At 40.0% G+C, this 17,391-nt stretch overlaps 1 protein-coding gene across 4 annotated transcripts; it reads right to left on the bottom strand.

The window, feature by feature from the left end:
* Window positions 1-238: 238 nt before the first annotated feature.
* On the bottom strand, window positions 239-16,610 carry hipk1b (homeodomain interacting protein kinase 1b). 4 transcript variants are annotated; one of them, XM_028446090.1, is made up of 18 exons: window positions 16,265-16,610; window positions 12,413-13,143; window positions 11,336-11,527; window positions 11,078-11,259; window positions 10,820-10,943; window positions 10,514-10,633; window positions 10,287-10,373; window positions 10,014-10,198; window positions 9,773-9,923; window positions 9,517-9,703; window positions 9,164-9,282; window positions 6,669-6,803; window positions 5,581-5,732; window positions 5,098-5,169; window positions 4,494-4,664; window positions 3,695-3,900; window positions 3,503-3,615; window positions 239-1,875 (listed from the first exon to the last, which is right to left on the bottom strand). In XM_028446090.1, exons 2-18 carry the CDS (start codon window positions 13,139-13,141, stop codon window positions 1,426-1,428), a joined length of 3,375 nt encoding a protein of 1,124 aa, XP_028301891.1. In that variant the 5' UTR covers window positions 13,142-13,143; window positions 16,265-16,610; the 3' UTR covers window positions 239-1,425. The 4 variants fall into 4 exon arrangements, with proteins under 4 accessions (XP_028301891.1, XP_028301892.1, XP_028301893.1 ...); XM_028446091.1 differs by having other exon boundaries at window positions 5,581-5,729; XM_028446092.1 differs by lacking the exon at window positions 6,669-6,803.
* Between the last annotated feature and the right edge of the window lie 781 nt (window positions 16,611-17,391).

Below are 17,391 nucleotides of genomic sequence, written 5' to 3'. Positions count from 1 at the left end.
ATTCAAAGATATGATTTCATGAGCCACAGGCATTTCTATTGATAACTTTAACTCTCAGAATGCAGCTACATTTCTGGATTATTGAAAAATCCATATAGAAAATGACTAAACATGTCATTTTAAAAGCACCCAGAGATGTTTTATTTTAACCACCCTGTAAAAGTTAAAGATAATAAATAATGGCATGTTGGTACTGTAGTGTGTGTATTTAGAAACAAAGAATCAATACTGAAACAGCTGCGAGTTTGTGGTAATTTTATTGGAAACTGTGACAGTGGATTATTTGAGCTAAAGCCTTTTTTCCCTGAATTAGTTCTAACAAACAGCCTTTTTAACAATACTATGTTAAGATGTGATACAGTTAAATATTCTGACATTACAACACAAAACAGATGCCAAAACACAACAGGGAAGAATTTACTAAAAAGCTTGGAGAAAACCCACAGAAACCATCCACGGAGTGACTTCAGAGGACGGTGAGGTGACCAGCGTGGTACGGTAAAGTACATGTACGGTACGTGTGCCAGTTCATTACAGCTTCACAGCGAGTGTTTGAACGAGTACCAGAGGGAGATCAAACTACTTCATATAGAAATGAAACTGGCCATAATCTATTCCTAATGTGAGCAGGTCCTACATATAATGGTTCACATGTAGTGTGTGTGTGTGTGTGTGTGTGTGTGTGTGTGTGTAGAGAGAGAGAGAGAGAGAGTATTCTGCGCATGATAACCTGGGGTCTTCATTTCAAGGAGAGAAACAGGAAAAGGTGATTTTCTTTTTATACATTTTTAAAACAAGCTCTCACATCATTTCTTAGGATGCTGATCTCACTCTAAAGTCATAAATACATTCAGCACGCAGATGATGTCGCTTTGACACAAAAGGAAAAATATTGCATAAAACATGTCAATCCAACCTAAACACTGTCACTACAATAGACTACCACATGTGCACTTAAAATAACAGGTTTCCATCACAGTTTTTAACCGCCCCTCTTCACAGCCTGTCCTCTTCCTAACCCCACACCGACACATCCTCATGATAACAAATCGTCATGGTTACGCTCACTAAAGATACAGGGCTGGGTAAAAAGGCTCATGAGAAACTAGGGTAAGCTTCACATTTGAGTCTGGCATCTAAAAGGTCACTAAGATCATTATTGAGGTGTGTCATCACTACGATCACACAACCATGAGCTGAAGTAAAATATTTACCAAAAACACTTTGAGTGTAAAACTGATGAGATTTGGATCAAATTGAAGCTTTAAAGGAAGATAAAAGAATGCCAGATAGGGCTTAAAAACACTGAAGAACAAACATGAGTAGGAGGTGAAATGCTGTTTTGTAGTTGGAAGCAGCTAAAGTTTAAGTGACTGTTGCTCTACAGTTTAAACGTCCCTTTGTCATGTGTGTGTGCGTATGTGCCTACATGTAGGGGTACTGTGTGAGGCGCCGGGGACTCAGCTGGTAGGCGCTGTACGCCTCAGCCCGGGGCGTCACACTAACGTAGGGCGACCCAGTGGCAAACTGGTGCTGGTAGGCAGCAGGAAGGCCGTGCAGGAGGCTGCTCACTGAATCCTTACGACTGGACAAGTCCCTCCTGGACGACGAGGATGAGGTGTATGTTGCTGCATAGGCGGAGGGGGAGTGGCCACGGGCGCCGTGGCCCCGGGCCAGCAGCTGCTCCATGGCCTGAGAGGCCGGGTAGGTGTACAGGCTGGCGCCTGGGGCGGAGCCTGACACCAGCGCCGACACCTCTGGGAAGTTGTAGTGAGAGGCAGAGACGGGCGGAGGGAAGGTCTGCTGGCGACGCAGGGAGGAGTCAGTGTGGGACGCTCCTGCTCGCTCCTGAGATGAGGAAACCACCGACTGCACCTGAAAAACACACGGACACACACGGAAGATGACATTAGAACATTGTAGGATTGGAACTATCTTCGTTTTGTTCTTTAAATAAGTACAATTGTTAGTAATAACAGACTTTTTTTTATACTTTCATCCTTCATAAATTTTACTATTTCAGAATAAACCATTTCCTTGCAATGACTTGATTTGTTTCCAAATTTACAAGAATCCATTAATCACGATTAGTTAATCAGATTTTTCTATCACATTAGGAGGTCAAGGTAAATGTTCAACAGATGTTTTACTTGTATCTAATACTTTCCACACTAACAGTGATCGACCGATTTTTGCATTCTTTGCTGATGCCAATACATGAAAAACCGATGCTTTCAAAGAATCTTTTAACTGTTTAACTTAGCGTTTCCGTGGTTCCGTGTTGTGTCGCAATTGTAGAAAACGAGCAGCTGGCTGGAGGTTTGAAGTGTGTGTGTGTGTGTGTTTCTTATCTCAACGCTGAGTGAGAAACAGAGAGGATGTTTTTAACTTTGAGAAGCAGTTTACTACTTGTTTGAATATATATTCTTGTTCATGTAATTTAGAACAGAAACTAGAACAGTTTGTTGCTCAATGCACATCTGACATCACGTTATTTTCCTCTGTTAATTTATGTTCTGGGATTATGTTGGAATGGACAATTATTCATGGTTTCTTTTAGTGTTTAATACTATAATTATATCATTTATACTCAATAATCCTGTTAATAAAATATATCTTCAGTCAGGCCAACTTTTGTCAAAGCTATTTTCAGGACAAGGACAAACAGTTATCTTTCATTATATTTCATGAGATGTCACTATTTTTTTTTTTTTTACTTGTTCTTGTTCTACATCACCTGTTTTTATTATTTGTTAAATACTTTTTAAATTGGTGTCATTCTACCTCACCTTTGTAAATTTCAATAAATGTTCCTTTTTTAAAAAAAAAAAAAAAAATGAGACTTGTTCCATTTTTTTATCATCATAGTGTAATTTTTATGATGTAAATTAAGGGAGAAAAAGTAATATCGGCTCAAGAAAATCAGCAGTCCTTATCGGCTAAAGTAGATGGAAAAAAAAAACCTTATCGGCATCGGCCCAAAAAAACCCATATCAGTCGATCCTTACCAAGTGTTAACATTTTATTGCCATAAGGCAGTGTTTTTCAACCTTGGGGTCACATGGAATTAAAATGAGGTCACCTAAAATGTCTAGTAATTGATGAGAAATTACTGATTAAAATTGTATTTCTGTTTTTTATTATTATTAGTTTTATTATTTAATTGCCATTCCTTACCACATACTATCTGAAAAAGTATTTACTTTCTCAAAAAAAAAAAAAAAGCAGTATATAAATATCTGTGCTGGCACAACTTGTCATTTGTTATAAATAATCCTGGTTACTTTGCATTTGTAACAATATAAAGAGAGAAAAAACGTATCTGAGGTCGCCAGAAATTTCAAATGAAGGTTTTAAACTCACTTCTAAACCAACAGTGAACTATAGAAACATTTTAGTGCAGCTTTAATCCACAAAGAGCTGAGATCTCAGAACATCAATCAGACTAATAATTTCATAATAATGGAGCACCTGTATGATGTTTATTTAATGAAAAGCTCACCTGGCTCAGGTTTAAAGGGTGGGACTGGCTCTGTGCCAGCCTGTGACGCTCCACGCCCTCTGCAGAGCTGCACGGCTGCCGGTTGGACGATTTCTTTGCTTTCATGTAGTTTCCTGGGAGATCAAAGCCAGGACGTTATCAGATGGTGATTTTTACACACTCATGTCACATTCGCTCATGTGGAGAACTCACCTGTTCCACGAGAGATGTCCACTTTATCAGGAGCCTGCATTTTGACTGAAGGAGCCACCACAGCCAGAGACTTGGCCTGACGTAGTAACAAGGAGCTGCTGGGGTTCAGTGCTCGGGGCAGGGGGGTCAGGGGGCTCGCGTTGGACGAGTCAGAGTCATGCACAGTCACACAGCTGATGACATTGGTGCGCTGGCCTAATCCCACACTGTCAACAAACGTGCAATCATCTTTAGAATATGTACTAGAGGTGTTGGCGATATATCGCAATATTACTTTGCGCGATTCTCGGATCGATTCTAAATGCATCCATATTGATTTTTTTAATAAAAAATAAATAAATAAAAAAAAAATGTTTACCTTTATTTAACCACGAAAGTCTTTTCCACTGCAGGAGACATTGTAACTGCACATAGAAGTGCACTGAAACCTGGACATGTTGACCAGGTTGTGTTTTTTCAATAAAATCTAAAAAGAAAGTACTAACTTTCTGCATTTGTTTGTTGTTCTAGACATATACCTCAGTTAAGTTCCACTAAAGTCATGTTGCACTAAAGTCAAAGTTGGTTTAAAAGCCACAAGCAGATTGTGTTATTTTTTATTTGAAGTTGTTGGCCCATGGCATGTTAAGTGTAAAATATACCAATAAAATATATTTCATGCATAATGTTACACTTTTATATCAGGATATATATCGTATCGTGACTTATTTATCGGGATACAACTCATATTGCCAGATGCCAGGAAATACACACCCCTAATATGTACAACAATGAGGGGAGGACAGGAAGTCTTCCTCACCTGGCAGGGTGGAACTTGCGTTCATCTTCTGTGTCGGTGTCACTGTGGATAGTGATGATGCTGACTGCGGGACTCGGGGTGTCAGAGATGATGATTGGCTGGGAGAGGGTGGCCGTGGAGGTGGGAGGGGTTAGCCCATTAGTGCAGAGTAAAGCTGCAGTGGACATGCTCCTAAACATGGCATTAACACACTCATTAATAACAAGTCATGACAAAGTCTAGTGTGCAGCTACACAACCAAAAGTCAGAATCAACAGGAAACCTTTTCCAAAAAATACACTTCTGTCTGTCTTTAAGGCTACAGTCACAATAATTGTTACAATAGAAGTTCAGGACTTCCTTCCTGTTTGTTGGTTTGAATGCAGGTACCAAACCTGATCTGTCCACTGGCTAAGCGTCAGGTAAGCTGACAATCAATTACAAACACCCTGGATCTGAATCCTTGGTTTGTTACGTACACTAGAGTCAGATGGAGATCTCATTTGAAAAAGCCTAATTTCTGTAAAAAGGTGAACTGAGCATTATGAGCAGATAGTGAGCGTTATCTCTGAAACAGCTCAGTCTCTGTTGGAATATTAATGAATGATCAGAGGGTGTTACTGACCTGTTTTTGTTGTCTGCACGCCGAGCCTTCACTTTCTTCCTCTCCTGCTGAGCTCTGGGCTGAGTGGTGCCCCTGTTGAAGACAAGAGTCAAATTAAAACATTTCCACTAACTTTCTCCTCTGCATGGAGTAGAGGAATTAGTATCTAATTAGTACTATCCATCTATTTCCAACCCGCTTGCTCCTTTTTCAGGGTCAGGAGGTGCTGGTGCCTATCCCAGCTTTCTTTAGCTTTAGGCGTTTGGGGGGGGGGGGGGGGGGTACACAAACCCTGGACAGGGTGCCAGTCCATTGCAGCACCAATAATCTACTACTTGCATATTTTAGGCATGGCTAAAATATTCTAAGTTCAACTCATCAAGGAGTGAAGGCAACATTATCATAAGAATGTGGCTCATCTAGTTAATCCTGGAGTGCAATTCAACACTGCCACCACAATAAATACACATCCACTATATAACATGATCAGGCTGGTTGACCCACCGCCAGCTGTGTCCTGCAGCATCAGAGTGAGTCGTCTCTCGTGGTAAGTCAGTGACGTTGGTCTGGTGTGTGGAGCCATGGATTGCCACACCTGGAACCTGTTGCCATGACGATGGTATGAGGATTTGTTGGGTACCAGTAGGCCAGGACTGCTGAGAAAAGCAGACAAACACACACATAACTAAATAAATACACGTATAAAGAAGCATCAGGCATGAATCAGCATCGTTGGTTTGCTGAAATGTTCTGAGCCATGCTGAGGAAAACAAATCCAAGGACAGAATACAAAGTGATAAGCCAATGGCCAACCTCGACAGGCAAAGCACAAAGCTAGCAACCGTTCCCAAGCCATTCCCTTATTATCGCATAACCCTGCAACAAATTCACAGGATGACGTCATGCAAAGCACAAACAATGACACACTGTCAACAGTCAGGTCAGGTATAAAGACGAGTTTACACAGAGCAATTACAGCCTGTTAAAGAAACACGAAGAAAGATTAGTTCACCGATGCCAGATGGCCTGTTGATAATGTGTGTCTGGGGGGGGAAATGCATGCCATATGTTCTGAGGCTGAAACAAAAAGACGTGTGTCCGAGAGTCTGGCAGGCTACCAAACAACAGGGTTTGTGGAGAGTTTCTTCTGCTGAAACCAGGAAGGGAAAAGACAGCAATAGCTGCAAGCAAAGCGCAGACCAAATCTGGAACACATGCTCTCCATGCCCTCAGCACACCTATAGGGAGAGACCAGTGAAGGAGTGTGTGCGTGAAGAGGATGACCTCTGCAGTACAAAGAAAACATTGTAGATCCAATGTCACAAACGGGACTTTAAAGGTTAGTATGAATGTCAGACCAAATGTAGAGCTTATTATTCACAAAAAAACTGAGTATAAACCCAATAAGAATCTGAGAGTCATGGCAAGTCCGCATGTGACGAAGGAAAATGTAAATATGGTCCCACACGTTGTGTGGCACAGAGGGAGTGGGATAAAGGGCAAAGAAAGGCGAGTGGGGACGGAGAAAATGGCGTAGTTAGTTGCAGAGGTAGTGTAAGCGTTTCTTTTCTTGGACATCATGTTTGCTTTACCAGCACTGTGGCTGTGTGCTCCAAGAGAGTGGGCCGACCCACCCCGGTGCCCAACCCGAGGGGCAGAGAATACTGGGAAGCTATGCCTGCAGGGGGTGGGTGCAGGGTGGCCACCATCAGGGGTGTACAGGAACCCTGGAGGAGGGAGGGCAGTGTTAGGTCATGGTCAAACGTAACGGCCATCACGGCTGCTGTAGAGGGAGCGACAGCCGTCACAGAGACACTGTCTCAGCATCTGGAAAGAATGCCCTGGAGTTTGCAGCAGTCATTCTTCATTTTGCCAAACAACAAGAAACCAACTTTCTGTTCCAGATGACTAAACATCTGGCCTTCACCCTGCTCAGGATACAATTAAAGAGGTGGGCTCCAAGTAGTGGTCCACTTAAAGTAGACATCAACTTAAAGAGTCAACAGTGCCCAGGGTTGGGGTCAATTACATTTTTCAATTACATCTTAAATTATCCAAGTTCAATTGCAATTACAGTGACAGCATTTTTTCCCCAAAAGTCAATTATAATTACGTTCTTAATTACTAGCATCTCTTATGATAATGGATCAGTTTTGACCAATGTCTTAAATCAGCTGTAAAATACACTACAAAATATTACATATCTAATTCATTTCTCCTCTCTTGGTTACTATGTTAGGCTTCCTAATCAATGAAAATATTGGTATTAATATTTTTGATGTAGGCATCTGAGCATTTTTTCTGTCAGTATAGCATAGATTTTTTTTTTTTTTGATGGTAAAATGATTAACTCATTGACTGTCAAAGACATCAATTGTGTTTTTTGGCTGGGGTTGCTAGGCGACCGTGTGACAAAGCTCTCCAGTGAATATCAAGCTTGTACCATGATGTAGTGACCAACTGGTGCCATGTAGGCGGCAGCAGCGCTTTGGATGAGAGATCGCCTGTGATGGGCAGAGCTCAGTGGGAGAGGAAAGGAGTTTACGAGACAGAAAATAACACGAAGAGAATTGATAGTGAAGTTTCCAGCAGTGCACACTCGACCAGAGCATGTGTAGAACTAAGTGGACTATTGAGTGTCGCGATAGTGAGTGAAAATTATCAAAAACGGGGCAAGCGGTGACACTCAGCATGTCCGGGTGAAGGAGGAAGTCGCAAATCATTCAATTCTGACCCAGATAACAAAATAATAATTTTGCCATCAAAAGTCCGTTGTCAGTGTTGTTTTATACAAGGAAACCAATCTTGAGGTGTCCCTAAAGCAAAAAAAAATTGCTTCAAAGATAGGTGTTTTAAGGAAAAGGCGTTTTTCTCAGGTTTTTGTCACAAACTGGCGATTTGTGTGAAATGTGCTTCTATTCAACTGCTGATCATAGTACAAAATATTCTATGGGTCTGGAAAAATCAGTGAAAATCATCTAAAATGGCTGGCAGTGAATGAGTTAAAAGAACTGAAAAGTGGGAAAAGCTGATCTGAAACATATTTTAAAAATTGTTACCTACATACGTGTAAGTTTTTAAATCATTTCCATAACAATTACAAAGTCAATTACAATTCAATTCAGATTACAATAGCAACATGTTTTTTCCAATTACAATTGCAAATATAATTATGCCATAATTGTTCATAATTAATTATCAATTACACAATTAAAATTATAATTGACCTCAAACCTGTTAGTACCATAACTTCAGCAATTTTGATAATCAAGAAACATTCTAAACAACCAATTTATTTTATAGACCACAATATGTCTCTGCTCATTGGGCAGTCCTGTTTGCAGCATGGGGAGTGTATTATAACATGTTTGAATGCTTTTTGTATAGATTCATAAATAAACATATAAATTAAATAAACTAATCTTTGCATAGCACTGTTGGGGTTTTCACCTAGACATCACTAATTAAAATGTATGACATCCTGCATCACCTCCTTCATATGTGACACACGCACTTCTTCCAGAGGTTAAGATTAAGCCTCTGCCTGAAAAACCACATATCTGCTCAGGACATGAGAGTTCAGCAGTGTTTATCATAATAACTTAAAGCTGTTCATTTTGTCTATGACAAAAAAAAAATGAACAATCAGTTCTAGATATGACACAAAATAGCTTTAGATCTGGCTAAGCATATTAAAAGGCATCCATCATGCAAAGGAGGGTGAAAGAGTTTACATTAACACTTTTTTTTGACAGAATAAATGAGGCACACAAATAAATTAAGGTTGTAGACAAAGCTTTTGCAGACACAAAGCAGCAAAATTATTGGTTTGAGTCTACAAAAAAAATCCAACAGTGAAGCTTATGATGCACAAATAAAAACCAGAGTCAACAAATCATCATTGCAAGCTTGCACACAAGATTATCATTCGACAAAACACAAAAAACAAACAATCAGAAAGAAAAAAAAAGCATGTATTCAACTTCTTTATGCTTTCAAATGTCAAGTGAAACACCATCAGGAATAGAAAAGAAAAAACAAATGCAAATGTTTTACCTCCAAGATGTGATGACTAATCAACTCTTACCCGTGTGAGCATACTTGGCTGGATCTGCAGGGACTGAGCAGACTGGTTCTGAGGTACTATTGGTACAGAATTCTCCACCCTGACTGGAAAACTGGAACTCTTACTAGATGACTGTAGCCCTGGAAAATCACAGAACAATTACATACTGATAAAAAAAAAATTTCACACCTCAGATTATGTTTTAAGTTTAACAGCTAATGTGTGCAGAAGTAGGAGAATATTTTTAGATAAGACTTAAAACTGTTAAACAGCAGAAAGTTAACTGGATGCCTGTGCGTTTTTAGAAAAGCGAACCTTCTTTCAGTGACTCAAATGAATGATGTTTATGTTTGATCACAGCTTTAGTCATGTACCTTGAATAGTGGAAGGAGGACAAACGATAAGGGTCTGTTGAAAAGGTTCTGTCTGGCTACACAGCCCAGTAGGACGGGGAGGAATCGGGACACTCTGTTGAGTGAGTCCAGGAATGTTGATGGTTGCCTGCTGGTACAGAGCGGGCTGGTAGTTCAGCAAAGGCACAGCACCCCCGGCAGAAGGCACCTGTATGACAACACATGCTATAAGACACAGAAGAACCTATGTGCAAGTTGTTGGTGGGTTGAGTGGTACCTGGTTATGCTGGTTGAGTTGGCTACTGAAGGTAACAGTGAGGTTGCCAGCGGCAGCACTGGGAACTGCACTAGTGGAGTACAAGGACTTCCCACTGTCGTAGGAACTCCGGCGCTTGCAGATCTCCATATTTTGGAAGCACGACTTCACACTACAGAATATCATTTGATGAAAGAAATGTTTTGTTTGAAATGACACATGATGACATGAAAACTAGTGCATTACATTGCTTGTGACTTACTGGGAGCTGTGGGGATAATCCATGAGGTGGCTCATTGTGACAAAGGGATGGCCGAGAGTTTTTGTTGGCGTGATCCTTTTGTCAGCATCAAGTCGAAGCATTCGCTTTAACAGATCTATGAACTCCCGTCTATCTGCTTTCTCAGCCAGCATGTCCGTCCCCTCCAAGTGTGAAGACAGGTTAACCTGGATTATAAATATACATATTTTAATCATTGCTGACCCTGTACATGAGACAAGTGTCAGATTTCCACCTGTGCACATGTTTATTTACCTGCATCATGTCGTCCAGACAGTTGAAGATGTACTTCCTGGCTTCTTTGGATTTAATGCCCATTTCCATTTCATGCTCGGATGGAGTCTAGGAAAAAAACGCAATATAGATCAAATACAATAATCCTATCAGACAAAGTGAAACTCAATTTGTTGTTTTGATATCATCAGTAAAATGTGTAGTAGACATTGAGACACCCTGTAGAATTTCAAATGAGGTTAATCCACCTTAAGCCTCCAAAGTGGGTAGCTAGAGTCTGGGCCTCGATTGAAGAAGCGGCTGGTCTTGGTGCCGGCGCTCAGTAGATACTCAGCTGGTAGGCCTTGAGTCTGAGATATGTACCTTATCTAAAGGAAGAGAAATGCACAATGAAAAACATACTTTTATTTGTAGTTGAATGTTACTCTTAATAAATAAGTTCTGTTTTTTTTTTTAATAGTCCAATGTTGTCAATTTAGCTTAGTTGTAAATAAACTTTTATAGATCCTGTAGATGAGGAAGTAACAATGATGTAAACAATCATTAGCACTGACCTGGTCGTACTCAGAGGCTCCAGGATAAAGAGGCCAACCCAGAAACAACTCAGCAATGACACATCCCAATGACCACATGTCGATGGCCTCACAGAACGGCAGGCCCAAAATGATCTCAGGAGCCCTTTTCAGGCAAATTTAGAATTAAAAGATGAAGGAAAAAAAAAAAAAGTTGATCATTTAAGCTATGTGAGTCAAAACAAGTACAAATAAAAGAAACAGTGAAATTTACAGTAAACAGCTGCATTCATTACATACCTGTAATAGCGAGACTGTAAGTAGGTTGAACACACAGCTTTGGATACATGACTTGCAGAGCCAAAGTCAATGACTTTAACTCTGTAGGGCTGTCTGAGGGGATCAACCAGCATGATATTTTCAGGCTTCAGGTCTGCATGAATTAAACCCAGACTTTTCAGTTTCATCAGTGCGGTGGCCACCTGAAAACACAAACATTACAATTAATGAAGAAAATCAAATTGAAATCCTAATTTGTTAGAATCCAAGAATGCCTACCTGCTGCAGAATGGGTCGGATGTGTCGAAGGGGGAGTGGACTAAATTTGCTATGCTTGAGGAAATCATACAGGTTCTGTTCCAGCATCTCAAACACCAAACATGTATGACCCTTGTGCTGGAAGCATTCGTAAGAACGCACAAAATTATACTCATCTGCATTCTCTGCACTTAGTCTGTTCAGGATGCCAACCTACAAAAAGATAAACAACATAATTCAAAGTCAAACAAAAATCTTAGTTTGTACAAAAGAACATAATTAATGTAATGAAGTTCTGCCCTAATCTACACCTACATGCATAAAATGCATGTTTCTTTCTGCAACATACTGGCAACTAGGCCCTCAGTTCTCATGTTACGTGCCGTATTAAGTTGGAGGTGAACACTGTGTACAGTTTGTCTTTTGGCACACTACATTTGCACAACCACACCAGTCACTGAAAGATTAAACTGTTCAGTATAGCACGTGACTCACCATTTTCAATGACAGAATGTCCAGATTCATATTGTGGCTCAAAACGTGTCATCACTGTCCAACAAATTTAAATACTCACTTATGTTCCCAGAGAACGCAGGAAATATACTATGACAGATTTTACACTCATCAATTAATCATGTTGGTTTTGAAATTACTAATCAGATGTATATAGTTAGCTTATATTATAATTATAACTTGTATATGGGTAACATATAATATTACTGTATGTACACCATTTATGTGTGTATGTATATATATATATATATATATATATATACACACACACACACAATATATGGTTAGACTATATAAGAGGAGTAGGATTAAATAAGTCGGACTTCTTCCTACTGCTTTTTTGAATGTAGAAATGTTTGCCTTAGTGTTTTTGACTTGTTTTGTGACATTCCTTTAATTTTATATGGATTGTTTTTGTTTGTACATGTTCATAAATAAATCAAATTAATGTGTGTACTTTTGAAAAACATCTGGGACCAACTTAAATAAATTCTAAATGCTAAACTAAGACATGTTAACAGATAAAGCTTCACTTTATAAATAATTAAAGGCTCCACAGGTTAGCAAAATGTAATGTAATCTTACCTCTATCTGGCCCTGGCGAGCATATGACGGATGGTTTTTCAGAATTTTGATGGCTACAATCTCATTGGTGCCTCTTTTCCAGCACTTTGCCACCTGTCCAAAAGTTCCCCTCCCGAGGAACTCCAACACTTCATAACTGCACGCCACAGAGCACAAAATCTCATGTTGCACGAGCTGGTAATCGCCTTCTCCATTGGAACTGCTGCTCTTGGTTGTGGGAGCTGAGTGAGGTATGGACTGGCCCGTGCCCCCTCCTCTACCGCCGCCCGTCCGTGTGGAATAAGTGGCCGCTGGTGCAGAGAGCTCCTCCAGTATCTGAACACTGCCACATCCACTCCCGCTGCCTTCGCTGGCCTCCTCCACCTTTCTCTTCTGTCCGTGCCTGTGACCTCTGGTGTCAGACGACGTCTCATGGATGTAAGAGGAGGTGGTAGCGTGGTCTGTGACTCGTCGACTGGTTCCACGAGGAAGACTGCCTGTGCTGTCGGCTGCACGCACCACCACTTGTCCCCTGGAGCCAGGCACAGTTTGAGGAAAGACGAGCGGTGGCACAAACGGCGGTACAGCCATGGCCGGGGTGAAGGTGTATGCCGATTGGCCTGCTATGGAGCTGTAAGCATCTGTGGTGGACACATCCCACACATTGTTTTCTACCTTGAGCTTCTTAACACGACAAAAGGCACTGGAGGAGATGGAGGGCGGAGAAAACACCTGCAGCTGGGAACTCATGGCTGTGTAGGAAATTAAAAACAACTAATCACACTTCTAGAATAACAAAGTGGTTTACATCCTAAGCAATAAAAAATTATGGTACATTGTTTTTCCATTCACTAATGCACTGTGAACGTACGTATAGCACTTAGCATAGCACGATTACGTCCAAAGGCAGCACAACTAGCTGCCTTTGGACGTAAATGGTTTTCATCTTGGCGAACTGACTGTGCATGCGCAAACACAGGCTATGGGGCCAGAGGCAGAGCTGCAATGTGCCTTTGGGAGAGGGTGTGGCCTCCTCCTGCCTTACCACGAAGTGAGACATTTCATATTTTAAAATAAATACGTTTAATATATATTGTAGGGCCCTATAAAATCTGTTTAATATTTTCCAAATTCTGTTTTTTACACTTAAAATTCCTTTTTTTTTAAAGAAATATTTATCATTTTTTAAGAAATATTAGTTTTTAACTCCTGTGAGGAAACGAAATAACTAATTATAAATTAAAAAAACTCATTAAACAAAAATGTATGTCAAAAATAAAGTAAGATAGAATTAAATGGTAGATAAAAGTTGTATTGACATTGATTATTCTGACTGCTCCTTTTTAATTATTTATATGCCATATAAAGATTTTTGAGAACTGCATTTATATCACCTGATTTCCTCTCAGGGATCAATGGTTTACTGAATCTGAGCAGGTTTATTGATTAAGTTTTGATCAACTTAGTTTAAATTAACCTAATTTAAATTATCCTATCTCTGTAGCTCTGATGCGATGTTGTTAGAATGTAACATTCTAATAACGTTGCTTCAACGGACTTTTATTTTGTAAACCGGAAGTTCCCACTGAAACGGTTGTACTTGAGGTAGCTAGCTGACTGTGAATATGTACCTACAAGGCATGGACAAAAGGCTGGAATAAAATGAACTAAAAGACAACACGGACTGAGTTATTCTTCGTTAGCCAGGCACAACAGTTCAAACACTGAGCAGGAAAAGATGATTGCAGCTGATCACATTCTTACGGAACACCACAGTGCTACAGGAAAAACGGGCCGAGCTTCACATACAGCAAAGTTAAACAGGCGCTGGTGACTGTCATTCGGAGTCAGTGATGATTTGCGTTGCTTTGTAGACAGTGTTTGTGGTGGTTTACGATGAGTTTAATGCAGCCAAGACAGGAGGGGGAGGGCGGTGCATCTAATAAGCGGTCCCTGGAAACATCCATCCATCCATTTTCTTACCCGCTTATTTCCCGTTTAACAGGGTCGCGGGGGTCTGCCGGTGCCAATCTCCGGCTCTCATAGGGCGCTTGGCGGGGGTACACCCTGGACAGGGCGCCAGTCCATCACAGGGCAACAGAGACACAGACAACCATTCACTCTCTCATTCACTCCTATGGGCATTTTAGAGACTCCAATCAACCTTACAGTCATGTTTTTGGATTGTGGGAGGAAGCCGGAGTACCCGGAGGAAACCCACGCAGCACGGGGAGAACATGCAAACTCCACACAGAAAGGACCCAAGTGTCCACCCCAGGGCTTGAACCCAGGACCTTCTTGCTGTGAGGCGGACGTGCTAACCACTAAGCCACCGTGCGCCCCGTCCCTGGAAACATTTATCCATAAAAAACATTATTTGCCCCACGGTGGCGGCGTTTCATGCCAATTTTGTCCATTTCCGCGATTAACCATTTTCATTGGTCGATTCCGTCCGCGACTCCGTTAACACAGAATATATAGGGTATATTGTCTTGCGGCTCCAACCAACTGATTTCAAATGGAAAAGAAAAAAAAAAATGTAATTAATAGATTAAAGATAGTAATTAAGGGTGTTGAAAAAAATCGATTCAGCGATATATCACTATAGTATGTCGCGCGATTCTCGGATCGATTCTAAATCCATCCATATTGAATTTTTTTTTTTTTTAATGATAAAAAATAAGAATTATATAACCTTTATTTAACCAGGAAAGTCTTTTCCACTGCACAAAGAAGTGCACTGAAACCTGGGCAAGTTGACCAGCTTGTGTTTTTTCAATAAAAAAAAGTACCAACTGTCTGCATTTATTTGTTGTTCTAGGAATATACCTCAGTTAAGTTACATAAAGTCAAAGTTGGTTTAAAAGCCACAGGCAGACTGGACGTTTTTTTTTTTAAGTTGTTGGCAGATGGCATGTTGAAGCCAATGTTTTGAGAGTAAAATATGCCAATAAAATATATTTCATACATAAAGTTCTCATGAAGGTGCACACATGTACAGAGTAGTTGTTTCTTAAGTCATTATATACACACACACACATAGATATATAATAGCCTTAAAAATTAATGTCGGCATATATCGTATCGTGACCTATGTATCGGGATACAAATCGTATCGCCAGATGCCAGGCAATACACACTTTAATAGTAATAACGATGCAGTGCCTTCAAATCACGACAAACACGTGGGTTAAATAAACATTAGATTGGTATAAATCAAAGATAAAAGGTCTCGCATATGTACAATGGACGTGAGGTATATTGCTAAAACATCTATATTGACATTAAGGTTTGTTTATTGTCTTTATTCATAAATATATTATTTATACCTCTCTGCTTTGTGTATAGGTTAGTTTGTAAATGGGATGTTTGGATCTTGATAAGGTTTTTTTCCGTGACCAATGCTTGCTGACTTTAGGTTTTCGAACACTCGACAGGCCGTAAACACCTCAATAAATAAACATGTGTGACTAAGCTCTCCTGCTGGTACAGTTTGTGTCGTATTGAAAAAGGATAAGGTTGAAATCTCAACAGGTAACATGACGGTGTGTTCCCAGTTTCCAATACGGTTTAGTTCAGAAACAAAGTCGTTGTTGATCGAGTCGAGTTGACAATACTAACGACATATAACTGCATTAATGTCCAAAACTATCCACTATCCTTATAAACAGGTCGGCCTGTAATTTTCAGATTAACTATCGCCTGAAACCCTACAGACACTGAGTTATTCAACTCACTGATGCTAACATGCTAACACGTCAACTTAAGAGAAAATCAGGCCTTAAAACACAAATAGAAATGTCAATGTAGTGCGTGTAAGTTGAGCAACAAGTTTATGACAGACCGTTTAAAACACAAAAACAGAAAGCATACCTGGAGTGGTGTTAGAACAGCTTTGTTTCACAAATTCGTCCCAGATTTAAATCCCTCTGCTGAAGCAGGTCATCCGATTAGCCTCCGCCTGCTAACGTTAGACATCAGTAGGCCCGCATTGTTTCTACAGCCCGATGGAAGTCAGGACCAACCGCTACAGCACAGCCAAGGTCCAGGAAAAACACCGTAGTTTCATCCTAGTGTTACACCAACCCCCTACGGCTGTAACACACACGGCGCTGATGATTAAAACATGGTAAATCTTAGGCCTGGGATGCACTCTCTCCAGGCTGCACAATCCACTTCTCCCCGGAACGCAGCACGTCCTTATATCAGCTGCCATGTAACGTCACATCCTGCGTAATACCGTAAATGATGACGCTTCTAAATCCTGGGCTCTAAAAAAACTACTACTTACTTACAGCGCAGAGTTAAAATATTCAATTTAATTGTAAATGTATTATTACTAAACAAAGTGGATTTCATTGTAAACCTGTTCATTTTCTATGGTAACTTTACTTCTACATACACAAGTGTAAATTCAACAAAGCGTTACTTCCCTTTTTTGAAAGCTTTCTGTGTGAATTTAAAGAATATACCAAGAATTTGCCCCTTATTCATACAATGTATGTATGTATGTATGTATGTATGTATGTATGTATGTATATGTATGTATGAATGTATGTGTGTCTACAATGATACAACAGTTTGTAATTTTTTAATGAATATTGAAAATGTATTTAACAAGAATTTGCCAGTATATGTTTACAATACTATTTACAGTCAGACGTTTTGATGCACTGCAGGCACAATTTTTTATTAATCTAAAATCTGCATGTATCGTTTATGTCACAAAGTCTGAAGATGTGTTGTCGCAAAATTTCTCCCAAAACTTTGAGAGAAGATGAGTTTTATAAGTTGTACAGTTTTTGAAAAGACAGAGTGATGGACTTCATGATGTGCAATAGGTTTAAATGTACAAAATATGTTGGTATTGGGGCTACATTTAGGTGAAAGTTTCACATCGGTACCATACATGGTATTGATTTGTTGTGAATTTTCAAAATTCTAATGAAGAAAAACGAGAAAGAAAGAACATGCAGAATAACAAGAAGTTCCCAGCAGCT

The sequence above is a fragment of the Gouania willdenowi genome, chromosome 5 (genome assembly GCF_900634775.1).
Source record: "Gouania willdenowi chromosome 5, fGouWil2.1, whole genome shotgun sequence".
Taxonomy (NCBI): Eukaryota; Metazoa; Chordata; class Actinopteri; order Blenniiformes; family Gobiesocidae; genus Gouania; species Gouania willdenowi.
The sequence above is the reverse complement of the archived record's forward strand: the minus strand, read 5'-3'. Positions and strand labels throughout refer to the sequence as shown.